We start from the raw sequence: 27,319 nt of genomic DNA on the forward strand, positions 1-27,319 counted from the left end.
AAAGCTTCTGATCGTTGACGTACTATCAGGCCACGGTAAAGGTGACATTTCTATTGGACAATGGTGCCTGGTCTCACGACAACAACAGCAAGGATTAAGCCAATCACGAGTCGTCCTGGTTCACAAACGCTGTTTGTAAAATGACGTAAGTAGTGGAAAACAAGATGGCGACGTCTAAATTGTAAATGAGTTTATTTAAGTAGAAATCGGCCTCTCTGGGGCATTATTGAGGTGTTACCTGTCCTCTGATAGTTTAATAAACTTAGAGCTAAGATAACGTCACCTTATGCGTTGTTAACGCTTCAAAGATCTCTGGACATCCTGGTTCTTTCCTTCAGCAACCTCCGGTTAAAGCTGGGGAGGCGAAGTTCTGAATTTCATTATGGACAGTAACGTTAGTGGGGAGTATATCTCGACCATGGAAAATATGGATCCGACTTTGTCAGAACTAGGGGACGAATTTACGCTGGGAGACATCGATGGTGAGTTACTATTTATGTCATAATTGATAAGAGAATATGGAATGTTTGTGTGTGTTTGTCCACGAAAGTTTGTGTCCTATTTCCGCTTTCTGACAGTATTTCGTGTCCTCGTCGCGGTAAGGCCGGGAGTCTGGTGATTTGTATCATGTGTCAAAGCAAACTCGCTTGTACATATATGTATTGCAATCGCATTTTACATCAGTGACGATTAAGGCATATTTAAAGGGGTGGTTGGCCTACAGCACAGTGGTCATGCAACAGTTTAGTGTGTGCGTGTGAATGAACAACTCCTCAAATGTAACTGAGTGTGACTCAACTGTGAGCTGTGTCATTCAATTACCTGTAGGCAAAAAGATACTTATACTTTCCCAATGGCTTATTAACTAGTTTTACTTGCTTCCTATTTATCTATGTTCTTCATTACATTTTGTTCTGAGATGTTTTTTTTTGTCATGCTTGTCTACCTCTTTCCTGGCTGTCATACCATTGAGGGTTTGTTCATCAATAATGGAGAAAAAAGTGACTCACAATGTCTATTCATAACTGGCCCATCAGTAATACCCCTTGTGTTTTTATGACGGGGAGACATGTCCGCTTCACCCTGCTCATTCATAGGCTCAGCACATTGACTCTATAGGGATAACATCACTGTTCCCATCTTATCAAAACAGCAGTTTTACCCTTGGCACACTGTGAAAGGATGGAGCTTTGTGTTACTGGTATCGTCCCGACCCTACTATCTAGAATTTTCTCCCCACAATTCCCAATGCAATAGCTGCTCTGGTTACATAACCTATTTTTTCTGCTCTGAGCAGCCCTAGGAAACTGTCCCCGTTTGACAGTTTTAGTCCTTTGTGTCACAATTGTCTAGGGGCTTGGGGCTCTGTTTTGTTTTGTGCCTCTGAAAGCCAACCCCCTGTGGAGCCCGATGAAGCAGACAATTTCAATGAATGATTAATATTAGACGAGACACTTATTCATTTTTTCCGAGCCTTTTCGAATGTGAGATGGACCCTATAAGCCATTTCTTCATCAATCGACCCATAGCCTCTACAGTAATGTATTATTTATTTATTTATTAAACTTTTTTATTATTTTTGCCCAATTTGAGACCAGGGTCTCATTCCCAATGGTGCCCTGAAAACGAACTACTCACATGATAATTCAATGCTAGCATGCTAGTAGATACCCATAGACTTCAAGTCATTACTACCTAATTGGGTGCAACCTTGTATCAGAGCATTTTGTGTTATTCTATACGTAAATCTGAGTGATAACCATTTAGTATTATAGGATAATGCCATAAGGAAGAAATAGGCTATTTCAGTTTAAGATCTAATCTTTATTCCACACTAATAAATAGTATGATTATTTACGATGTTATGCTACATATTGTTATATTACATTAGAATCCCAATGGAATAGTTGTTGTACAATATTGTACATATTGTAGGACGTATAGTATTGCACCAGTATGCCTTTACCGGTTTGGTATGATATATTACTTTCGAATACTGGTATAATGCTGGTACAGTATCATACATTTTCAACAACAGATTGGTCGTACAGTATCCAATGTTTTGAATGCACCCGTAAACGGCATTCTGCACCCGTAGGATGCTGTTCATCGACTACAGCTCAGCATTTAACACCATAGTACCCTCAACTCGTCATCAAGCTCTGTGCAGCTGGGTACTGGACTTCCTGACGGCCTGTTCCCAGGTGGTGAGAGTAGGTGACAACATCTCCACCCCGCTGATCTTCAACACTGGGGCTCCACAAGGATGCATTCTGAGCCCTCTCCTGTACTCCCTGTTCACCCACGACTGCGTGGCCATGCACGTCTCCAACTCAATCATCAAGTTTGCGGACGACACTACAGTGGTAGGCTTGATTACCAACAACGACGAGACTGCCTACAGGGAGGAGGTGAGGGCCCTCGGAGTGTGGTGTCAGGAAAATAACCTCACACTCAACGTCAACAAAACAAAGGAGTTGATCGTGGACTTCAGGAAACAGCAGAGGGAGCACCCCCCTATCCACATCGACGGGACAGTAGTGGAGAGGGTAGTACATTTGAAGTTCCTCGGCGTACACATCACGGACAAACTGAATTGGTCCACCCACACAGACAGTGTTGTGAAGAAGGTGCAGCAGCGCCTCTTCAACCTCAGGAGGCTGAAGAATTTTGGCTTGTCACCAAAAGCACTCACAAACTGTTACAGATGCACAATCGAGAGCATCCTGTCGGGCTGTATCACCGCCTGGTACGGCAACTTCTCCGCCCACAACCGTAAGGCTCTCCAGAGGGTAGTGAGGTCTGCACAACGCATCACCGGGGGAAAACTACCTGCCCTCCAGGACACCTACACCATCCGATGTCACAGGAAGGCCATAAAGATCATCAAGGACAACAACCACCCGAGCCACTGCCTGTTCACCCCGCTATCATCCAGAAGGCGAGGTCAGTACAGGTGCATCAAAGCAGTGACCGAGAGACTGAAAAACAGCTTCTATCTCAAGGCCATCAGACTGTTAAACAGCCACCAATAACATTGAGTGGCAGCTGCCAACATACTGACTCAACTCCAGCCACTTTAATAATGGAAATTGATGTAAAACATGTATCTCTAGCCACTTTAAACAATGCAACTTAATATAATGTTTACATACCCTACATTATTCATCTCATATGTATATACTGTACTTGATACCATCTACTGCATCTTGCCTATGCCGTTCTGTACCATCACTCATTCATATATCATTATGTACATATTCTTTATCCCTTTACACTTGTGTGTATAAGGTAGCAGTTGTGGAATTGTTAGGTTAGATTACTCGTTGGTTACTACTGCATTGTCGGACCTAGAAGCACAAGCATTTCGCTACACTCGCATTAACATCTGCTAACCATGTGACCAATACAATGTGATTTGATTTGAAATGCTTTGACCAACTCAATATTGCTTCACCTGTTTCCTCTGTGACCGAATTTAATATAACAATGCATGATTTAACTTCCTTCATACTGGACACAAAGACATGCACATGGTATCCATGAGTTCACCTGACTCTGGGGAAGTAGGAAAAGGTCATCATTGCCAAAATCCTGAAGTATCCCTTTAACAGAAGTGAGATGTTGTGCAGAATAGTTTTGTAAACTAAAATGAGAAATTAAGTGAATTGCAGGAATTGAGGTCCAGCTGACCTTCTGATAAAGGATGCAGTGATATTAAACCTGTCACCTGTGATAAAGCGAAGCAGGCTATGGTACACTGCATCCAAGGGTTTTAGAGTTGTGGCTGCTGCGTTCTGATAAATGGTGTCCCCATAATCATAAATGGGAGGACGATGCATTTATTGGCCTAGGTGTCTAGCCTTTCTTTATCGCAAGTGTGAGTTCAAGGTTGCAAGCCCCTCATTGATAAAAGTGTGAATATTCTTTAACCCTGAATCTTCTAGCAACGTTGTCTAATACATAGGTCCCTACAGGACACTTTTTCCTCCTGTCACAGTGGAATCTATAAGACCATTCCAAAGTCCTTTGAAGCCCATACTCTGGACATGCTTTCTGTATACGGTGACATGTCTTAGACGTTGTCATTAGAGAAGGGATTTTAGCAGTATTTCTAACAGCAGCAGTTATAAACTGGATAAAATGATTTTAGCAAATGTAAAGCTGTCATTTGAGTAATGAGAAACTCTTCCCATTGATTACAGTCCTGTTATGCACCCCAGACAATGGTAAACCACATGAGAACATTTAGCCTACCTCTGGATTTGAGAGATGGCATGCCAGCATGGTTGTGACGTTGTGGTCTTACAATAAATGGACAAGAGTTAAACACACCCTGCAGTAGACTACTTTAGAAACCGTTTCAACATGTAGGCTACTCTCATTTCTTGCAATACCGGTTTGAAACTACTAGTTTTCTTTAGCATATGTAACTCCACAGCTCTTATCAGTACCGCCGTCCACAATCGAGACCTACTCCACCAGTAGCTGAAGTAATGTTCTTACCAGGATGCTCTTTTAACTCGTTCTCAGGGCATCTGTACTAGATTACCATGTCATTTGTCAGGGCTAGTCGTTGGAAGTCTTTCCTATAAGCACTAGCTGGCTGGCGCTCTCTTCCTTGACTCTGTGCCGGAACAGTAGCAGTGTATCGAACCAAGGCCACCACTCCATAATCCTCTTAATTCCTTCAGTGACCTTGCCCTGGCAGTAAACAGCATTGTCACTGTTGTAAGTCTCTTCTAGAGGTCACTGTGGAATCTCCTCTTTCCTGTGATCTCTTCACTCAAGGCCAATTTCTAATGCAGGTTAATAATCTTCAGTGCCTTCAGAAAGTATTCACACCCCTTGACTTTTTCCACAGTTTGTTTTTTATAACAGCCTGAATTTAAAATGGATTCAATTTAGATCTTGTGTCACTGGCCTACACACAATAGCCCATAATGTCAAAGTGGAATTATGTTTTTTTTTTTTTTTTTAAGCTGAAATGTCTTAAGTCAATAAGTATTCAACCCTTTGTTATGGTAAGCCTAAATAAGTTCAGGAGTAAAATTTGCTTAACAAATCACATACTTTTAATCGACTGTGCAATAATAGTGTTTAACATGATTTTTGAACGACTACTTCATCTCTGTACGCCACACACATAATTTTCTGTAAGGTCCCTCAGTTGAGCAGTGAATTTCAAACACCAATTCAACCACAAAGACCAGGGAGGTTTTCCAATGCCTTGCGAAAGACAGCTATTGGTATACATTTTTTTTTTTTTTTTTAAATACATTGAATATCCCTTTGAGCATGGTGAAATTCTAATTACACTTTAATTACATGAGGCCAATGGTGACTTTAAAACAGTTACAGAGTTGAATGTCTGATAGGAGAACACTGAGCATGAATCAACAACAGTAGTTACTTCACAATACTAACCTAAATGACAGTGTGAGAAGTAAGAAGTCTGTACATCACTGAGTACCATTCTTCATATTTTCAAGCATGGTGGTGGCTGCATCATGTTATGGGTATGCTTGTCATTGGCAATGACTAAACACAATGGAGCTAAGCACAGGCAAAATCCTAGAGGAAAAACAGGTTCAGTCTGCTTTCCAACAGACACTAGGAGACAAATTCACCTTTCAGCAGGACAATAACCTGAAACGCAAGGATCACTCACATAAGAGGACAAAACTGAAAAAATGTCAGATGAAACTGCAGTTCCTCACAATAAAATGACTAATCTTAATAAAGATTGTTACAATTTTTTAAAACTATACGACATTAAAACAAATCATTTTGGGCAGTGGTAGGAACTCCAGGTCCAATTCATTAAGCCGTTAGAAAAGTCCCGAGTTGTGGATCTGCCCTTGTGACAGATTGTACAGCCCAGTACATCACTGGGGCCAAGCTTCCTGACATCCAGGACCTAATATACTAGGCAATGTCAGAGGAAGGCCCAAAAAATGGTCTGACTCCAGTCATCCAAGTCACAGACGGTTCTCTCTGCTACCGCACGGCAAGCGGTACCGGAGCGCCAAGTCTAGGACCAAAAGGCTTCTTAACAGCTTCTACCCCCAAGCCATAAGGCTGCTGAACAACTAATCAAATGGCCACCTGGGCTATTTACATTGACCCCTCCCCCCTATTTACACTGTTGCTACTCACTGTTTGTTATCTATGCATAGTCACTTTACAAATTACCTCTACTAACCTGTGCCCCCTGCACATTGACTCGGAACCCCTTGTATATAGTTTCGTTATTGTTATGTACATTTCTTGTTACTTTTTGATTTGTTTTACTTTAGTTAGTAAATATCTTATTAACTCTCTATTTCTTGAACTACATTGTTAGTTAAGAGCTTATAAGTTAGCATTTCACGGTAAGGTCTATACCTGCTGTATTCGGCGCAAGTGACAAATAATATTTGATTTGATTGCAACAATGAAGCCCTACCTCCATTAGAGGGCCATATTAACAAATGGATTGTGTCTAATAAGCCAATTTTATGCTAACTATGTACAGTCAAATTTGTTGTCTATTCAATCAATTGCCATTGCACATGATTTTATGGCTAAGAATAAAGTGCATTTTTAGCTCACCCACAACCAGAGACTCATGAACCCCTTGAATTATTCTCTCTCCTCAGAGATGCTCCAATTCGTCAGCAACCAGGTGGGGGACTTCCCCGACCTCTTTGAGGACCAGATGTCCTCTGCAGGCTCCCTACAGAACGGTGCTGGGGCCACCCCACGCCCACCCCCTCAAGCCCCACAGACACCCCAGACCACTACCACAGTTTACCAGCACAGCAACGTGACCCTCACCCCCACCCAAACACTGGCCCAACAGTCCCTGCCCCTCACCCCACCACAGACCCCAGTCCAGACGTTCTCTTCAGGGCAGCATCAGATCCGCGCCCCTCCCCTGCTCCAGCCCCGGCCCCAGGTGCAGGCCATCCAGCCCCAACCCCAGGTGCAGGCCATCCAGCCCCAGATGCAGGCCATCCAGCCCCAGCCCCAGATGCAGGCCATCCAGCCCCAGCCCCAGATGCAGGCCATCCAGCCCCAGATGCAGGCCATCCAGCCCCAGATGCAGGCCATCCAGCCCCAGATGCAGGCCATCCAGCCCCAGATGCAGGCCATCCAATCCCAGCAGCAACCCACCATCCAGGTCCACAGCCAGAGCATCCCCATGCAGGCGCATAGCTTCCCTGTGCACACCCTGGTCCAGACCCACAACCAGGCTCTGCCCATCCAGTCCCAGGCCCAGACGGTGATGATCACATCTAGCGGTGGCCAGTCCCGCTTCATCCAGAACCCTGTCATCTGCCACCAGAGTCCCACTACAAGCTTCCAAGGTTAGAGCAATTTAAATAAAAAAAATGTACACTGAAAAGATTTGTTCACTGTGAATCGGTGGTTATTCATTAGAAATGCACTTAAAGATGGTTATCATGTGAAATTATTCAGAGTCCTATCCCATGCTTTTCTATATGAATGGTGCTCTTTGACAATGTATCCATACTACATACCTCTCTTTTTTTCCCACAGTCCTCCAACCGCAGATGCAGAGCATAATGACATCACCACAGGTTCAACCCATGACCATCCAGCACCAGAGACTACTGCAGACTGGCCAGACCATCCAGACTCTCTCTACAGCACCTACAGTCCACACCATGCAACAGCAGGTTCAACAGCTACCCGTGAGTGTCAAGCTTCATACTTTACAATGTTTGAGTCCCTAATCAAAACTAGCTGCGTCCAAAGTCTAAAGTCTCTCTAAATACGTGCAGATCCTAGCATGGTGTAACCATAGACCTTGTTGTGTATGGCATCACTGGTTGTAACTGGTCCAGTGTCCCTGGTCTCTCTCAGCTTCTGGTCCACCAGCCTCAGATTCTGAAGACAGAGAATCTGGTTCTGACCACCCTGAAACCTGATGGGACACAGGTTCTGTCCACCATGCAGAACCCTGGGATCACCACCTTGACCCATCCTATCCAGACACAGACTCTACAGGTACCGGTAGGTCTCTATACTATCTGTCTGCTTCACCCTCTCCCGTTCTTTTCTCTCTGTTCAGGGTCTAATGGGGACGGTAACATAGACCCAGATTAAACCGAAACTTGGACTGAAAATGACTTTAGATAAAGATGACCAGAGAATTCAATTGAATATGCTTCTCTGCTCTGTCCCCCTTGGTATCTTATCTGTGTCATATGTCACCACTGACTTTTACCTTAACTCTTCCCTCAGACTCTGATGGGCAGTAACATCCTGACCACTGTGCCTGTCATGATGGGAGGGGGAGACAAGCTGCCCATCAAACAGTTGTCGTCAGGCACCTCCCACTGTGTAGGTGGGAACAGGCAGGTGATGGACCACGGGATGGTGATGGGTCCAGGGGGGGTGATGAAGGAGGGGGAGAGGAGAACCACCCACAACATCATCGAGAAGAGGTACCGCTCCTCCATCAATGACAAGATCCTGGAGCTGAGGGACCTGGTCATGGGCGGCGACGCCAAGGTCAGGAAAACCAAGTGATACAATAATCCAATATTGACTATCTTTGACCTTACAGGAACAGTGGGTTTAGTTTTATTTTGTGGTCCAAGTCCGATAGAAACTTAGAGGAGCGTGCTAGAATCATTTGAATGTTTCACAGGTGTCAAACTTAATTAGGCTATAAAACCACAGATTCTTGGTATTTCCTAGAGTACATGGAAGTCAGAGGAATGGAGTTGTACGTATAGGGCACTCTCACCAAATGTACACTGACACATTGCTAATGTGTTTGTACGCAGATGCACAAGTCAGGAGTGCTGAGGAAAGCCATCGACTACATCAAATACCTGCAGCAGGTCAACCACAAACTACGGCAGGAGAACCTGGCCCTCAAGATGAACAGTAAGTCCCCCATTTATTACTAGTTAATCCATCACAACTTCAGTTCATGAACGGGCCATAATGCATTGGGCTCTCTCCCACTTCCGCTCTGTCAGAGTCAGTGGTGCTGTCTGATGATGTGGAGATGAAACCAGAGATGCTGATGATGTCACCTCCAGCATCAGAGTCTGGTTCAGGATCTCCTCGTGAGTTCTCTCCATACTGCATCGACTCAGAGCCTGGCAGTCCCTTACTGGACCATGAGCAGGTACTGTGATGATGATAGCCAAGGAACTGTGATGTTTTTGTTGTTGTGGAAATAGTTTGGATTGAATGTTGCGAAGGTTGAACACTTACATAGTAGTTGAACTATTCTCTCTCGCTCTCTCCTCTCAGGTGAAGAGTGAGCCTGGCTCACCCTCTTCCGTGGGTGTGATGGATCGCTCTCGTCTCCTCCTCTGTGCCCTCACCTTCTTCTGCCTCTCCCTCAACCCCTGCCCTCTCTCCTGGGATCTGAGGCCCAGAGCAGCTCTGGCTTGACCTCTGCACACAGAGCCTCCAGGACACTGTTCTCATTACCCAGCCAGACACACAACTTTGGTCAGCCCCTTAGTTGACCCTTACACTGACCATACAAGTCCTATTGCATTCACGATAGGTTATTATAGTCAAAGTCATTATTATTCTTAACAGTAAGAGTTCCCGGTTGGGAGTTGTTTTGAGGATGTATTGGACTATATGTATCTTATACTGACTCCTCCCTCTCTTTCCCACAGCGACCTGGCTTTGGTGCCTGTTGCCATGGTTGACGGTGTGGATGTTGAGCGGTGTTGGGGCAGTGTGGGGCTGTGTTAGGGTCCTCTACCTCTGGGAGCCTGTCACCCCCCTCCACTCGCCCAAATCCGTCTCCTTCTGGAGGCAGCGTAAACAAGCAGACCTACATCTCAACAGAGTGAGTTCACATCCCTTTATGTCTGAAGGATTTTCCCCTACTTATTGTTTTTCTCTGTACCTGTGTTTGAGTATCACCTTTAACTGGTGCCCTGATTGAGTAAAACCATCTCTCTGTGTCTATAGGTACATGAATGCCAAGTTCCATAAGTATTCTTATAGATTTTCCCACCTCTCCACTCCTACAGGGTGACTATACAGCAGCTATGGCCAGTTTGAAAACCTGCCTGTCAGTCTTGACCAGAGCCCTGCCCACCACCAGTTGGGACCTCCTCTTCTCACTCTCCTGGAACCTGATTCGCTACTGTCTGCATCACCCCACCCCTCTGGGCTGGCTGGTTCGCCAGGTTGGTGGGAAGCACAAGGGGGAGGAGTCCAAGACCAGCTCCCGGGACGCAGCTCTGGTCTACCATAGGCTGAGCCAGCTGCAGCTCACAGGTGACTACACTGAATAGTCTAGAACGTTGAGCCTAGGTCCGTATCATTAGTCATTGTAAACACGATAACATAACACAGTAGTACCCCATCCTCAGTCTGGAACTTCTCTCTCTCTCTCTCTGTGTGTAGGGAAGCTTCCCCAGCGCAGTGGCCTGTGGGCTCTGTCTCTGTCTATGAGTGCTGTCAACCTCAGTGAGAGCGCCCAAAGCAAGATGGCCCCTGCCCAGCAGGCCCAGATCTATGTCACAGCGGCAACAGCTCTGCGCACTGTACTGGGCCACCACCTCTCCTGCCTGCCTGTGAGTGTCTCAGGGCATCCCTCCATCCTCCATTACTAACCCTCCACATCCCTCCATTACTGCTATGGTAATGATATCTCTGATACTATCCACTCACTGTCATCTTTCCCCACATGTCTGTGTCCCAGGGTTACCTGTTGAGCTGTGCTGAGGGTGTGGCCAGCCAATCAGACTCCAAGCCCATCCCTGACTGTCTGCACTGGCTCTTCACCCCATTGGGCAGGCAGTTCTTCCTCAGCTGTGATTGGTCTGTGAAGTCTGAGAGCAGAGAGGGCGTGTACACTTCCCAGAGAGACCCAGGTATGAACAATAAAGTCGATGGAAGAGCTAATAGTGTATACAGAAATGCCCTCCTGCAACAATTAGGCCTTTTATCTTTCTTTCCCTCCTTCTTTCTCTCTCTTCCTTTAGCTGACCCCATCGCCCAGCTGCATCGTTGTTTCTGTGAGAAGCTGCTGGAGAGAGCTGTGCACTCCCTCATCCAGCCCCACACTGACAGGGAGGCAGGCAAGCCCAAGAACGACTCGGGGTAAGGCCAGGATCCTCGGTGCCCAGTCACTTTCCTGTTTACCTATGCAAATTGTTTACTTTACTTAGTTTGCTTTTCTTCACTCTCACTCTCTGTCTCTCAGGGAGTTCTCCAGTGCCTTGGAGTTTCTCCACCTATTGAACAGCTGCACAGAGGAGTCCTCTTCTCCTCCCTTCCCAGCCCCACCTAATCACACCACCATGCCAGGTACTAGAATGCACACGTTAGTGTGAACCACACCATGCTCTCTGTGGGACAGATTTCTTTACAGATTTCTCCAATCTTTGTTTCCTACGAGATGATCTGATGCTGTGAATGTGTATAGAATTGTTTTCTTCTCATATGTATCTTGAACACTAAAGAAACTCTTTATGATTAACATAATTGACTTATTCAATATAACATGTGAACAATTTTTGCTAGACCCCTTGATGCCACAGTTGAAGTCTAATGTTGTCATGTAAATCTCTTCTCTGCTTAGTGGCAGACCCAGTGAGTCGCTGGTGGGCATTGGTCCTAAAGGCTGCTGCCCATTGGCTGCAAGGAGATGATGTCGCTGTGAGGTCACTGCTGGCAGAGGCAGAGCGCATGCCCAGAGCTCTCCATACCCTCGAGTCAGTATACTCTGTTTATGTTGTGTGTGTTTTTTATTAGTCATATGTACAGGATATACCTGGTGTACACAGTCCAAAGAAATTGTTACCTGCAGGTTCCTTCTGGACAATACAACAATAACAAATAAGAAAATATAAGAACAGGAACATAAAGTAAATGGCTCAGTAGAATAGAATAAACATTTTAGTATAATACAGGAAGGTACAATTTAGTCCACTATTTATACATGTTTTGGGGAAGAGAGGATTGGGGGGCAGGTGTTTAATTTGTGGAGTATTTAGTAATCTTAATAGGAGTCTGGTAACATCAGTTGTGTGCTAAGGTGTGGAGTATAAGAGCAGGTGGTCTCTGAGCCTGTTGGTATCAGACCTCATGCTCTGATACCGTCTGCCTGACAGTAACGTAGTGAACAGCTCGTGGCTGGAGTATGTGGGGTCCTTGATGATGTTGCGGGTCTTCTTCGTGCACCATTTTTCAGTAGGTGTCTTGGAAGTGTGGGAGCAGGGTCCCAGTCATGTGTATGTAAAGGACATTAGAAGCATTGCCATAATCCTATGTTTTCCCTGTCATCCTGCAGTCATCCGTTGCCCAAGGCTGTGCTGCTGCTGTGTAAGGCGGTGCAGATGAGCCTGTCTCCTCTGAAGGGAGAGGGGGCGGTGGCCTGTCTGTCTCACTGCGACAGGGCCAGCAGCTACCTGCGCACCAGCATCTCTGTTCCCCTGTCCGCCCAGTCTGGAAATGGGCTCAACAAGGTACTCTCCCAAAATGCGGGTGTTTAGGATGCAAGTGAATATATATATACACTCTCTGTGATTTTCTAGTTGAACCAACTCTAACCTTTGTGTATATACATGCAGTAAAGGTTGTAATGGAGCTTGGTTGATTCACAGTGTTCATTGGTCATATTACACACACACACCATGAACAAACATATACTGCACACGGTGACTGTTGCATGGGTGCTCGTTTGACTCACAAATGCACCGGTACAAGCTGACTCTAGCTAGGTATAGTAGTAGTGCGTGGGTGGTAGGGGGTGGCTGTGGTGCATTGTAGTTGCATTGCATGATCCTGCAGCCCAGTGCAATGTGTCTGCAGTGCAGTACAGGGGCCTCCCAAATCTGCAGGCACCTGCAACACACCATATCCAGGTCGAGACGATGCTTACAGTGCATGTACTGTCCCATATGACTCTCTTAGTTTCCATAACTCATTGTGTAGTCATTTATTACGTACTTCAACACTTTTTATTTTTTTATTTTTTTTCCCCTTCCTCTGCCTTCCTGTTGTCTTTCCTATACCAAGGGGGTGGAGCTCCTGGTCTGTGACCTCTTGCTGACCCTCAGGACCAGCCTATGGCAAAGAGGAAGCAGCAGCAATGGGGAGCCAGGCCCCGCCCCTGGCTCCCAATTGGCTGGATTCCAGCGGGACCTGAGTTCATTGCGAAGGCTGGGCCAATGCTACAGACAGGCACAACACAAGGTAACTAAGGCTTCAGACCTGCTGAATTATTCATGAGTAATTCAAATCAAATTTTATTTGTCACATACACATGGTTAGCAGATGTTAATGCGAGTGTAGCGAAATGCTTGTGCTTCTAGTTCCGGCAATGCAGTGATAACCAACAAGTAATCTAACTAACAATTCCAAAACTACTGTCTTATACACAGTGTAAGGGGATAAGGAATATGTACATAAGGATATATGAATGAGTGATGGTACAGAGCAGCATACAGTAGATGGTATCGAGTACAGTATATACATATGAGATGAGTATGTAAACAAAGTGGCATAGTTAAAGTGGCTAGTGACATAAGGATGCAGTCGATGATCTAGAGTACAGTATATACGTATGCATATGAGATGAATAATGTAGGGTAAGTAACATTATATAAGGTAGCATTGTTTAAAGTGGCTAGTGATATATTTACATCATTTCCCATCAATTCCCATTATTAAAGTGGCTGGAGTTGGGTCAGTGTCAATGACAGTGTGTTGGCAGCAATTGGGTAATTCATGGCTATCTGTGGTGTAATTACAGTATGTTCCCTCTTGTCCTCCCCCAGGTGTTCCTGCATGAGACCACAGTGAGGCTGATGGCTGGAGCCAGTCCCACCCGCACACACCAGCTACTGGAGCACAGCCTCCGACGCAGGACCAACAACCCTGGGTACACCACGGGTAAGGACACACACACTTCAATTATTATCATGAATAATACCATTTGAAGTTGATATCAAATGTGTTTTTGATGTCAAATTAACACAAATGTAGTGCTTTCCTCACAAATGTACTGACCTTTCTTTACTTTTTCCTCCTCCCCTCTTCTCCTCCTCCGCCCTGCAGCAGAGGGTGACTGTGTTCTGGGTGAGCGTGAAAGGGCTCATGCCATCCTGCTGGCGTGCCGCCACCTACCCTTACCCCTGCTGACCCCACCAGGGCACCGCGCCCGCCTGCTGGCCGAGGCCAAGCGCACCCTTGAGCGTGTGGGCGACCGCCGCTCCCTACAGGACTGCCAACAGATCCTGCTCCGCCTCAGTGGGGGCACCACCATCGCGGCCTCCTGATGATTCCCCCCGCAGACAGATCTCAGATCAGTTAGACCCACACACGTTAACGCTGACTTGTGATCTACTCACTCAGTGTACTGATCAGTGGTCAGTGATAAGTTATTCTCCACCACATATTATAAATTAGCCCACTTATACAGATCCCAGAACAGTCACATAGCCCTACAGACATATCACTGATAAATTACTAGTCAGCCATTTCCACACAGCATCTAATTGTCAACTACGCAAACAGTCGTATCTCATGGACATATCACAGTACAGGAGAGACACCAAAAGGGACCTTCAATCTTCACACTGCCAGCCTGAACATTGACTACTGTTAACGTTTTGGCAGTGTCATATTTACTCTCACACACGCCTAACGCACCCCCATATCCTCACAGAAGGAGATTGTATATAATGCAGTCCATACACTGGACATGGTTTCTCACATGCTCACTGGTATAATGCTAACACTGTAACGTTGCTAACACTGCTTAGCGTAGAGAGAATCTGCTTATAGGCCCCAAAGGGAAAAAGGACCAAAATGGCTGCCATTGGGTCTCATCCACATACAATTCAGTCTCTCTCTTTGCTTGGCTAATTAGCCAAAAGTTATTTTGAGTTGTGCCCTGCGATGAATGGACCTTCATCTACAAGAGGTTGTGCTCGTCGTGTCTGAAGCTTTATGACAGAGCTGTAATGTCACAGGTAGATGACGGGCTGCACCTGCACTGGCATTCCACAAGTTCTAGATGCTAAAATGTCATGTGCGTTCAAGCTTCGCAATGATACATTTAAAATGTATGTATTTTTGACAGCCCAATACAATAGCTCAACGCAAGGAGACCGACTGTGGCTTCAGTGCATTCTAGCTTTGATAGTCACCCTCTAGCCTCTACTGTACAATGCAAAATAACTTGCTTCTCACAGTACAGTGCAGAGTAGTATCTATTTATATCTACCTCATTGACTGTACAATGCCAGTGTACTCAAGCGCAATATACTGTAGTACCACACCAGTTGGCATGGTGACAGTTGACAGTAGTCGTACAGTACACAGAGCAGCTTTATTTAGACTCAGCAGTGCAGTGCAATATTAATGGGCCAGCACTGTAAAAGTGCCATTCGTTTTACAATAAGAAAACGGGTTCATGGATTGGAGAGTCAACGTAAATGGAAAATCAAAGCCCAAATCTTTATACAAGTTTTATATATACATGCATACACAGTATCACAGTCATGATTGTATATAGATTGTACATTCTGTAGCCATGTAGAGACAGCAGTCTTGAATAGAATGAAGCAGGATGTTCTTATGTATGTGTGAGGGGAGAATAATGGGTAGAAAGAAGGTTATATCAACTCTGTAGGAAGGTTAAATGGTTTGTGTATTGGCCACCAGCCAGGGGCCGGAGTGAGTTGACTATGTTATTGACCAAACAGTTCGGTCACTGTCACTAAGGTTGATTCTGACCAATCTGATTGGGAAGCTCTCAAGCATAATGGCCTTGATGTAGTTAACAATTGTTTTCAGTGTCAGAGCTATCCTCGTGGAATCTGTCCAATTGCTTTTAATTTTGTCTGTTGGCTAGACTTTGTCACTTTTGTCATTCTCATCTTTGTGTTCTGATTTTCTTATTTAATGGCTGTAATATTATACATGCTCAGTTTTTTTTGAGCAATCTTGTTTTATATTGTCAAGGCAACCTAGGGATATAAACTGTTGGAGTGTGAAGGAGTGACTTTTTTAAAAAAAAAAAATTAAATGAGGATAATGGAGTTATTTTATGCAGGAAGTACTGTTGTCCAAGACATTAGTATGGCAGTTTTTATAGGGCATCATTATTTGGCACATTGTAGTGTTTTTGACATGAACTCCAATGCACAGAAATGTGTTAATACACTTTACCCTAATATGAGAAAGACCGACTGTATGTCTTCCAGTTCAACCCAGATATATTCACCGCTGTACGGTGTCAATTTACCCAACCATGTCCCTTGTATCTGCACCGTTATTTCAGATTGAATTCATCAGACTGGTTAGTGTGGTCTAGTAAGTGCTGCACAACCAACCATCTGCAGTGAATGGACATACTACGATTTATGTTACAAAATATCTCATCTAATGTTTTCCCTTCTATGTATTGTTTTTTGGATTTGTTTTAATAAAAGATGAATGTGGACAGCATGTGTGTTTGTTTGTGTCTTATTTTTAAGTTGCTATAAATGCGAAGCAGTAGGGATGCTATAGTAAAAATGTTTCCACAAGATTTTTTTTAGACAGAACACTCTTAAAGCAATGTTAGTGGTCTGCATTACGCTCACACACTCATCTTGATCCTTATTAGGTGTTTCACTGGAGCTAGCGACTGGGCTTGGTCAACAAAACTACACTGGTACTGTTTATCCACCTGAAGGCGGGGGAAGAAGACCACCCACACTTTACTATACTAGTCTCTATTCCTGCTTCCTTGGCTAGTTGCTGGTTCTTTCTCTCTGCCCCTCGGCTCTCTTCCTCAGTCCCTGGCCTTATTGTTGAATTCATGATGTACAGTGGGGCAAAAAAGTATTTAGTCAGCCACCAATTGTGCAAGTTCTCCCACTTAAGATGAGAGGCCTGTAATTTTCATCATAGGTACACTTCAACTATGACAGACAAAATGAGAGAAAAAACATCCAGAAAATAACATTGTAGGATTTTTTATGAATTTATTTGCAAATTATGGTGGAAAATAAGTATTTGGTCAATAACAAAAGTTTCTCAATACTTTGTTATATACCCTTTGTTGGCAATGACAGAGGTCAAACGTTTTCTGTAAGTCTTCACAAGGTTTTCACACACTGTTGCTGGTATTTGGGCCCATTCCTCCATGCAGATCTCCTCTAGAGCAGTGATGTTTTGGGGCTGTTGCTGAGCAACACAGACTTTCAACTCCCTCCAAAGATTTTCTATGGGGTTGAGATCTGGAGACTGGCTAGGCCACTCCAGGACCTTGAAATGGTTCTTACGAAGCCACTCCTTCGTTGCCCGGGCGGTGTGTTTGGGATCATTGTCATGCTGAAATAACTATTGTCTCTCCAGACTCGCTCTCTTTATTAATCCATAGGAATGTCCTAGCAGACTGTGGCTCCCAGTATTTGACTACCCAGTGTAATGTTCAGAGTGGAATGTGGTCTCTATTTGAAACTCGCACAGCTAATACATTATCAAATTTGGGTTGGTCACACTGCTCTGGGGTAGGCAGTGTCCACCAAACATTATTCCATCCTCGTAGGCATTGGTTTCAATAGAGCTACATTTTTGATAACGACCAATTGCTTTGTGCATTTTCAACAAATTGTTCATAAATGTGTTGGTAATATTAAAGTCGTACACTTATCAATGTTTAATGTAGGCATGGTAATGTTATTTTACTTGCATCAGAATTCTGAATAACATTTAATTTCAATGTACTTTTTAAAATTACTCTTCTAGAACTGGACATTGGAGAGAATGGCCACAATTTCAAAGAACCAAAGTGCTTGGACCACATTGTATGATGCACACAAATCAGGGACTTTTGAAGCAAATCGCCAGCTGAAAAACAAGCTCACGTGTTATCAAAATGAAAAACATGAAGAACTGGAACAAAAAGGAAAAGGGGAAGCATGAGAAATTTAAGAAAAGAGAGAAATGTGTGGTCATGTTCAACGATAACGAGCGACAGTGAGTTCGGCACATTATAAACAGCACAGGAGTCCCTCAACGCATAGCAAGCTAACGTTAGCTAACTATAGAGCCTCTCTGGCTAAACTAGCTAGATTGCTAGGTAGGTCTCATTTACATGGTCAGCTTGTATGATATGCCATCATCGTTGATAAGAGAATCATAAGCCACATCATCCTGCCTCTCTGTCTTTGAGAAATGTGTTTAGTACACCTCTAATTGGTTTGCCAAGTTCTCATTAATCCTGTCAGAAGTTAAGTATTGGTGAATACAAGGAAGTGACGACAAGTGACTTGTCATGAATGTATTCATCTGTTTGATTTATCGTATCTCCTGCAGGGATTATCTGACAGGATTCCACAAGAGAAAGGTGGAGAGGAGGAAAGCAGCAGTGGTGGAAATCCAGACCAAGATAAAGGAGGAGCAGAAGAGAGTCAAAGAAGAGGTAAACACCGGCTAAGAGAAAAAGCACAAGATTAAAACCCAAGTGTTAATGAAATAGACATGGTGTGTAAAACTTGTCACTTTAGTAGAGTTTTTGATGAAGGGAATACTAACAATGTGGACAGAAGGGGGCACAAATCATATTTACTCTTTAATTCCAGAGACACAAGGAGTATTTGAAGTTGCTGCAGGAAAGAAAAGAGGCTCTCGGTGAGTTTGAGCGAAATAATTAAATATGTCAGCTAGGCTTGACAGAATATTGTTGGCTGCCTTCACTTGCCCTTATCTGTGTTTGCAGGTTTACCCAGAAGTTAACATGTAGTGTGAATCCATTTCACTTACTCTTATTGTTATGGTTAACTCTCCACAGATGAGGATGATGATGATGAAGAAGATGAATTGGAGGATGTAATAACGGGCACAACCGAGTCTGTACAGTACGATCACCCCAACCATACTGTTACCGTAACAACCATCAGTGACCTTGACCTCACGGGGCCAGAGACCAATCAGGTAAAGCATTTGTTGCTGATTTCCACGTCCCATGTTCTTATGTTTTGAAATTGTTTTTCTGAAAGGTATTCAAACTACATTTTCTTTTGAAGGTTACTGAGGAGGAGGAGGTGGAGGAGCAGGAGAAAATGAGTGCTATGCCAAAGAAATCTGGGAATCCGATCCTCAATAAAAAGTAAGTTGTGTTTATCCTCACTCACATTTAATGAAAATCACTTGTACTATTTCCTTGTGTTATTGATAATGGTCAAATTCACTGGAGGATTTAAAAAATGGGTAAAAATGTATGCAAATTTCATTATTCCTCAACAACTGGGTTATACACGCTGCTAAGGAATAGTAATGAGCCCCCAATTCCTGTTCTATTGTCATTCTGTATTCAGTTCTGACAGCTAATTTAGTCTAATATGATGCCTATATAACAATATGAGCAGTGTGGTGGCAAGTTATTCTCACACGTTATTATCCCCCTCCTCCCTCTCTGCAGAATCTGCTCACTGAACGCCTCGCTCCACGCTCACCAGACGCAGCGGAAGGGAAGCAGGAAGGGGAAACAGGAAGGCAAAGGACGAGGCCGGCCAACGGACAAGAAGCCAGGTGCCACAGACAAGAAGGGCAGAATTGAGAAGAACAGAGTTGGGAGGACCTGCAAGAAGCAAAGACGCAGACTGACTGGGAAGAGGGTACATCACAAGGACTGAGAGTTATGAAAAAATAGATTTGCAGTGTAAGGGTCTGTCTGGCCTCTTTGTTTGATCAGGATCCTAAGCAGCCATGATGGACATTTAGAGTTTCTATGGTACCAGTTGGGAAAGTCTACAGAGCAAACAAATACACAAACTGCACATATTCATTCTCATTGAAAGCCAATGTCTGCTCGATCCAGAATGGCCGTTTCAAACACTGTTTTGTTTTAACCAATTGGACTCGACATGTCTGTTTCCTTTGTTAGGCTCTCTCCTTTCTACATGTTTGTTTATATGCTAACTGCTTTGGTATGTTGTATTCATCCAATGTGTATATGCTCAAAGTTTGATTAAAAGAAAAGTGTATATATAAGAATCACTTGGAAACCTGACTCCTCAGTCAACATCCTTTTCCGAGCATCAGAGAAGAGATCTTTACATGTGTATTTCTAGACATTATAGTACCCCATGCCCTCATTTGTTTAGATTTCAAGAAATGTGGTATAGTCAAGGATCTTAGTGTATGCTAATCTCATACCTTAGCAGTGTTTATTTATTTACACTAACCTGAGCTAACGCGTGCCATCTGTCACAAGCAGTTCATTTTGCTTTCTAAAGCTCATGATATCTAATACAACCTTCAATAGAGTAACTGTCATGCAATTGACTCCATATTGGTTCTAGGTCTGGCAGACTGATAGGTTCTCGGTAATGTTAAGCAGAGCCAACATGGCAGTCAGAAGTGCATCAGTTTCATCCATTGTCGGAACAGCCTATCGGATCCATGTAAGAGTAAGAGCCTCAGGGGGATTGTGAGCAGGGGAAGAGGCATGTGCCGGGGGTCTGATGGACAGTATATTACCTTTTCTCTAAATGGCATATTCTCAGTTTAACTGACGGCTGAGAACTCTTCTGTCAGGTATCGTTGAAAACCTCTTCGTCTCAAATTTAAAAGAGAATAATTAAATGAAAAATAATACACATTAAGAAATCTAGAAATTAATTATTCAATACTTTGACTTGTATTTAGATTTTTACCAAGTGCTCTCGGTGACATTTAGTAATGATATTAATGATATGCTGGAAATAGTTCTATCATCTTCCTTTCTGTATTGTGTTTTACTATACCCTCTTGTGTAATTAGTTTTCACTTAGCTTAACTGTTCTGTTTTATCGCACTAACCATGAAATAATGACCCTTGTGGATTAAATATGCTACAGCATTGCTTCCAGCTCTGCAACATCGTCCTATAACAACTACGCTGTAATAATATCCCATCAATGTCTTACACTGTGTACATATAAATGTTGAATGGATTTTAGCCTTTTTTTTCTCCTCATGGACTACTGTATATTTTTTTGAAATCCACAATTTTCCCTGAAGTACTACTGGTACTACTGTTTTACCACAACCACTTTTTCTACTTTGTGGTGTTTTAGGCTCATTAAATACTGTGTTTGGTTTTATCTGCCTTTACAGCCTGTGTTGTTCCTCAGTATTCTCCGAGGTGTGCGATGAGTGAGCGCCTGCCACCTCTGGACTCGCCATGCCCCTCTCTGGCGATGACCTTATCTGTCCCAAGTTCCAGCCCAACATCTTCGACTCCTCCCGCTGCCACGACTGCCTGCGCCAGAAACACTTGCACTCGGGCACGAGTACAGGCACGGGTACAGCCGAAACACCACAGCAGAGCCTCACAGTGGAGAAGGAGCCAGGGCAAGCCACTGTACCTCTACCAGCACCACAGCTGAGCCTCACAGTGGAGAAGGAGCCCGGGCAAGCCACTGTACCTCCACCAGCACCACAGGCAGTGGAGAGGGATACCAGTGCCAAGACAGAGGGAGAGGGGATTAGAAGAGTGGTGAGTGATTATCTGGGCCTATACAGACAGGTGGAAGGTAAGATATGGGGTCAGGGAAAGGGTCAGATAAACATTGAGGTCAGACAGTCAAGGATCAATACACAAGAGGAAGTAAGGGAGATGGCTGAGTGGTAATGTTGACTTTGAGTCTACTTAAACTTTGGCTAGCAGACTTTTTCGTTTCGGAAGGGGAAGCTACTCCATTTAACCAGTAACACCCAGTGCTGAATTCACTACAAAGTGCTCAGTAACAGACGTTGGTGAGGTATGACCCTGTGTTGTGTGTAGTGAATAAGGAGGAACGTATGAGGGAAAAGATATGAGGAGGGCGGTGAAGAGAATGCTCCCATTACAAATTAATGACGGGAGATCATTTACTGCCCTTTTGGGAATCACTGGTAACATTATACATGAAGGCAGGTTACAGAAAGCACCGGTCGGCCCACATCTACACATAGTATGTCATTGCAAAGGCACATTCATTTATGAGGACACAACTGTTTATTGGTAGCATAGCACTCTCCTTGTTTTGCCTTTGATTGCCACAAATTAGGCAAATATACATTTTGTGGAAGTCAGATCTTATCTCATTGTTTTTCATTTCCGTATTACATTGCAATACCTTTTGTATACCTACCTAGGACTATGATATTATAAAGTTGTTGTTTATATTGCCATTAATTCAAGTCAAACTGAAGATTAGAATATGTATTTTAAGACAACCCAGGAGGGTTGTATATGTCAAGAAAAAAACTGCTATGAAATAATAATGAGGAGAACTACAATCTAGGTAGAGTTACAACGGTGTAACTCTAATCGAGCGACAGACAGAACGTATGAGTATGAGAGGAACGTCTTGAGGAACAGAGGAGTGAGACCGAGGGGAGACACTATTCAGGAACTTCCCAATTTGGGCATGGAGCTATAAAGAGAGACTTGGAGGTGTTGCGTTCGATAACGATGACTGTGTTAAACCTGTGTTCATTGTTAATATGTATCTGTAAATGAATGAGGCTTTGTAGGCCAAGTGAGATCAATTGTGCTAGTTCCAACAAAACGTTTAGTTTCTATGGCTGCTCACTGTCTTATCTTGTCAGTGTTTGCTTTTCTCTCATAGTACAAACAGTATTTGTCAGTGTCTGCTATTTGATTTTTTGTGAAAATGGACATTGAATTTCATTTCGTTTAACCAGAATTATTGACAATTGCAGAAAGTGCTAGTTAACATGGTATTACACTTCAATACATTAAGTAATCTGTAGCCCCATTGGCTGATGTTCTGTTTTTGTTTGCCGTATGTTGTGATTGGTCTGTGTGTTCTTGATGACCTATCAGGAGAACTCTTATGGCCTGTCAGTGGTGAGCAGCTACTGTGATGTCAGCGGAGATCAGCTGGGTTACGAGGAGAGCTCCCTGTGCATCCTGAGCCCTGACTGTGACCTCTACATCTGTGACGGAGACGACGACGACAGCACTGACAGGTTCTCTTCAGAATCTATTGGCTCTAGTGTGTGTCTGAGATAGAAGCTCCACTACTAAGGAGAAATGTTTAGTACAAAATAATGTTTGTTTACTCTATGAACTTGTGTTGAGATATCTTTGGAGACTTGGCATTTCATTGGGCTTTATATTTAGGTATTTTGCAGGGGGGAAATTTCATTTACGAACTAGATACAAAGAACTTCAAACAAGAAACTCATTGAGCATGCTTTGTAAACCAAGTAGTCAATGAGCCTCTTATTGCGATTCTAGAGGGACAATATATACAGTTGAATTCCGAAGTTTACATACACCTTAGCCAAATCCATTTAAACTCAGTTTTTCACAAATCTTGACATTTAATCCTAGTAAAAAATTCCCTGTCTTAGGTCAGTTAGGATCACCACTTTATTTAAAAAATGTGAAATGTCAGAATAATAGTAGAGGGAATGATTTATTTCAGCTTTTATTTCTTTCATCACATTCCCAGTGGGTCAGAAGTGTACATACACTCAATTAGTATTTGATAGCATTGCCTTTAAATTGTTTAACTTGGGTCAAACGTTTCGGGTAGCCTTCCACAAGCTTCACGCAATAAGTTGGGTGAATTTTGGCCCATTCCTCCTGACAGAGCTGGTGTAACTGATTCAGGTTTGTTGGCCTCCTTGCTCGCACACGCTTTTTCAGTTCTTCCCAGAAATATCTATAGGATTGAGGTCAGGGCTTTGTGTTGGCCACTCCAATACATTGACTTTGTTGTGCTTAAGCCATTTTGCCACAACTTTGGAGGTATGCTTGGGGTCATTGTTCATTTGGAAGGCCCATTTGCGACCAAGCTTTAACTTCCTGACTGATGTCTTGAGATATTGCTTCAATATATCCACATAATTTTTCTTCCTCATGATGCCATCTATTTTGTGAAGTGCACCAGTCCCTCCTGTAGCAAAGCATCCCCACAACATGATGCTGCCACCCCTGTGCTTCACGGTTGGGATGGTGTTCTTCGGCTGGCAAGCCTCCCCTTTTTTCCTCCAAACATAACAATGGTCATTATGGCCAACCAGTTCTATTTTTGTTTCATCAGACCAGAGGACATTTCTCCAAAAAGTACGATCTTTGTCCCCATGTGCAGTTACAAACTATCGTCTGGCTTTTTTTTATGGCGGTTTTGAAGCAGTGGTTTCTTCCTTGCTGAGTGGCCTTTCAGGTTATGTCGATATAGGACTCGTTTTTACTGTGGATATAGATACTTTTGTATCCATTTCCTCCAGCATCTTCACAAGGTCCTTTGCTGTTGTTCTGGGATTGATTTGCACTTTTCGCACCAAAGTACATTCATCTCTAGGAGACAGAACGCGTTTCACGGATGTCGTTGGAAGTAGACCAAAGCGCAGCGTACATTTTTCCTTTATTTAAAATGACGCCAACAAAACAATAAACCATACAAAACAACCGTGAAGCTTAAGGGCTATAGTGCCACAAACAAAGACAACTTCCCACACAGAAAGGAGGGAAAAGGGCTACCTAAGTATGGTTCCCAATCAGAGACAACGATAGACAGCTGTCCCTGATTGAGAACCATACCCGGCCAAAACAAAGAAATACAAAAACATAGAAAATAGAACACAGAATGCCCACCCAAATCACACCCTGACAAAACCCAAAATAGAGACATAAAAAGCTCTCAAGGTCAGGGCGTGACAGTACCCCCCCCCCAAGGTGCGGACTCTGGCCGCAAAACCTGAACCTATAGGGGAAGGTCTGGGTGGGCATCTATCCGCGGTGGCGGCTCTGGTGCGGGACGTAGACCTCGCTCCACCTCTGGCTCACCCCACTTTGGTGGCGCCTCTGGTGCGGGGACCCCCTTCGCCGACCCCGGACTAGGGACCCTCGTAGCGGGCCCCAGACTGGGCACCCTCGTTGCGGGCCCCGGACTGGGGACCGTCGCTGGAGGCTCCGAACTGGAGAACGTCGCTGAAGGCTCCGGACTGGAGACCGTCGCTGGAGGCTCCGGACTGGAGACCCTCACTAATGGGAGGAGAAGTATAGACAGCCTGGTGTGTGGGGCTGCCACAGGGCCCACCAGGCTGGGGAGACATACAGGAGACCTGGTCCTTAGAGGAGGCACAGGATGAACCGGGCTGTGGGGGAGCACTGGAGATCTGGTGCGTTGCCTTGGCACCACTCCTCCAGGCTGAATGCCCACTTTAGCCCGGCACCTCCCGAGCGCAGGCACAGGTCGAACCGGGCTGTGGGGGAGCACTGGAGATCTGGTGCTTACCACGTGCACCTCTCCTTTTGGCTGCATGCTCCCACCTTAGCCCGGCGGGAAGTTGGAACAGGCCACACTGGGTTCTAGTGGTGAACTGGGGATACCGTGCGTAGAGCTGTCGCAGGATAACCCTGACCGAAGAGACACACCGGAGACCAGGAGCGCTGTGCCTGCACAATCCCTCCTGGCTGAATGCCAACTCTAGCACGGCAACTGCGGGGAGCTTGCAGAGAGCGCACTGGGCTATGAGAGCGCACTGGAGAAACACGCCGCAAAACCGCGTAACCTGGTGCCTGACTAGACACTCTCTCCCCACGGTAAGCATGGGGAGTTGGCTCAGGTCTATAACCTGACTCCGCAAAAATTTGGGGGGGCTGCCTCTCGTGCCTGCTTCCCTGACTTGCCTCCTCATATCACTGCCGCTCTGCTTTAGCTGCCTCCAGTTCCTCCCTTGGACGGCGATACTCCCCAGCCTGCCTCCAGGGTCCTTTACCGTCCAGGATCTCCTCCCATGTCCAGGAGTCCCTTTCACCATGCTGCTTGGTCCTTTGGTGGTGGGAGGTTCTGTCACGGATATCGTTGGAAGTAGACCAAAGCGCAACGTGGTGAGCATACATTTTTCCTTTATTTAAACCATGCCCAAAGGAGAGGTGACCTCCCTAATTAACCCTGACCCTAATGGTTGACTATCTAAGGCGTGAACAGGGAAGGGCACATCCACGGGAACAATGGGGGTCCCTAAACTCTGAGCTAACGCTCTATCAATTAAATTCCCAGCCACGCCTGAATCTATGAGCGCCTTATGCTGGGAACGCGGGGAAAACTCAGGAAAAGAGACAGACACAAACATATGTGCAACAGAGGACTCTGGGTGAGAATGGTGCCAGCTCACCTGGGGTGACGCCAGAGCGCCCTGCCTGCTGCCTCGATTCCTAGAGGAACCAACCCGGCACCGACCAGCAGTGTGACCTCTGCGGCCACAGATGGTGCACGAGCGGAAACCCCCTCCGGTCTCCCTGCGCACCGCCCCTCCCAGCTCCATGGGTATCGGAGAGGGGGTGTGGGAGGATGGAACCACCAGACCCCGATCTGGACGTCCGCGAGTAGCCAGCAGGTTGTCCAGTCGGATGGACAGGTCCACCAGCTGGTCGAAAGTGAGGGTGGTGTCTCTGCAGGCCAGCTCCCGACGGACGTCCTCGAGCAGACTGCAGCAGTAGTGGTCGATCAGGGCCCTGTTATTCCATCCCGCGCCGGCAGCCAGGGTCCTAAACTCCAGGGCAAACTCCTGGGCGCTCCTCGTCTCCTACCTCAGATGGTAGAGGCGCTCACCCGCCGCTCTCCCCTTGGGCGGGTGGTTGAAGACTGCCTGGAAACGGCGGGTGATCGGCCAAATCCTCAAAATGGTCCAACAGCGCATCTCTCCCTTGTCCACATGGCGTTGGCCCACTCCAGGGCTTTCCCGGTGAGGCACGAGATGAGGGCGGACACCCTCTCACGGTCCAATGGTGCTGGGTGGACCGTGGCCAGATAGAGGTTTAGTTGGAGGAGGAAACCCTGTAGGAAACCCAGTAGGCAGCACTCCCGTTGTACTCCTGTGGCAAGGAGAGACGGATCCCACTGGGTTCATGCGGGAAAGGGGCGCTCAGGATAGACTCTGGTTGTGCTGGTGGAGGCACTGGAAGAACTCCCTGTCTCTCCCAGCGGTCCATTGTCTGGACACCGCGATCCATGGCGGCGCCCAGATGGTAAAGCATTACCGCATGCTCCTGGACGTGCTCCTCCACCTTCATGGCCGGGGTACCTTCTCCTGCTGACTCCATAGGTGGTCGGAGATTCTGTAAGGGGTGCGTGTTGGTGGCAGGGAAGTCAGGCACAGGAGAACGAACTTGGTATTAACAGAGTTGTTTAATAAATTCTGACCAAACTCCAAAACAACCAAAATGTACAAAATAACAATGTGGGTACAAAACCCGTCGCACACCAACACTAAAATGCACATCACATACAAACAAAACAATCTCCGACAAGGACATGAGGGGAAACAGAGGGTTAAATACACAACATGTAATTGATGGGATTGGAACCAG

General features: G+C 45.1%; 2 protein-coding genes across 2 annotated transcripts; both read left to right on the forward strand.

The window, feature by feature from the left end:
- Positions 1 to 133: 133 nt before the first annotated feature.
- On the forward strand, positions 134 to 16,458 carry LOC115110486 (sterol regulatory element-binding protein 2-like). Its single transcript, XM_029636192.2, is given in 20 exon segments — positions 134 to 482; positions 6,642 to 7,352; positions 7,546 to 7,700; positions 7,873 to 8,016; positions 8,254 to 8,523; positions 8,802 to 8,904; positions 9,000 to 9,151; positions 9,280 to 9,376; positions 9,379 to 9,483; positions 9,660 to 9,835; positions 10,023 to 10,272; positions 10,402 to 10,571; positions 10,700 to 10,871; positions 10,983 to 11,100; positions 11,204 to 11,307; positions 11,582 to 11,714; positions 12,293 to 12,467; positions 13,021 to 13,197; positions 13,782 to 13,896; positions 14,062 to 16,458. Coding segments are annotated over 20 exon segments (3,648 nt in total). The 5' UTR covers positions 134 to 382; the 3' UTR covers positions 14,283 to 16,458.
- Positions 16,459 to 17,848: 1,390 nt separating this feature from the next.
- On the forward strand, positions 17,849 to 19,993 carry LOC115109897 (nucleolar protein 12-like). Its single transcript, XM_029635148.2, has 6 exons — positions 17,849 to 17,976; positions 18,316 to 18,421; positions 18,582 to 18,630; positions 18,791 to 18,933; positions 19,026 to 19,108; positions 19,421 to 19,993. Exons 1-6 carry the CDS (start codon positions 17,876 to 17,878, stop codon positions 19,632 to 19,634), a joined length of 696 nt encoding a protein of 231 aa, XP_029491008.2. The 5' UTR covers positions 17,849 to 17,875; the 3' UTR covers positions 19,635 to 19,993.
- Positions 19,994 to 27,319: the final 7,326 nt, after the last annotated feature.

The sequence above is a fragment of the Oncorhynchus nerka genome, linkage group LG21 (assembly GCF_034236695.1).
Source record: "Oncorhynchus nerka isolate Pitt River linkage group LG21, Oner_Uvic_2.0, whole genome shotgun sequence".
In the NCBI taxonomy this organism is placed as follows: Eukaryota; Metazoa; Chordata; class Actinopteri; order Salmoniformes; family Salmonidae; genus Oncorhynchus; species Oncorhynchus nerka.

Bases quoted from the DNA above. Each gene is read 5' to 3' on its own strand.
- LOC115109897 (XM_029635148.2), top strand. From the start codon at position 17,876: ATGAAAAACATGAAGAACTGGAACAAAAAGGAAAAGGGGAAGCATGAG. The intron at 18,422-18,581 runs GTAAACACCGGC...CTTTAATTCCAG, and splicing joins AGAAGAGAGTCAAAGAAGAG to AGACACAAGGAGTATTTGAA. The intron at 19,109-19,420 runs GTAAGTTGTGTT...CCCTCTCTGCAG, and splicing joins AATCCGATCCTCAATAAAAA to AATCTGCTCACTGAACGCCT.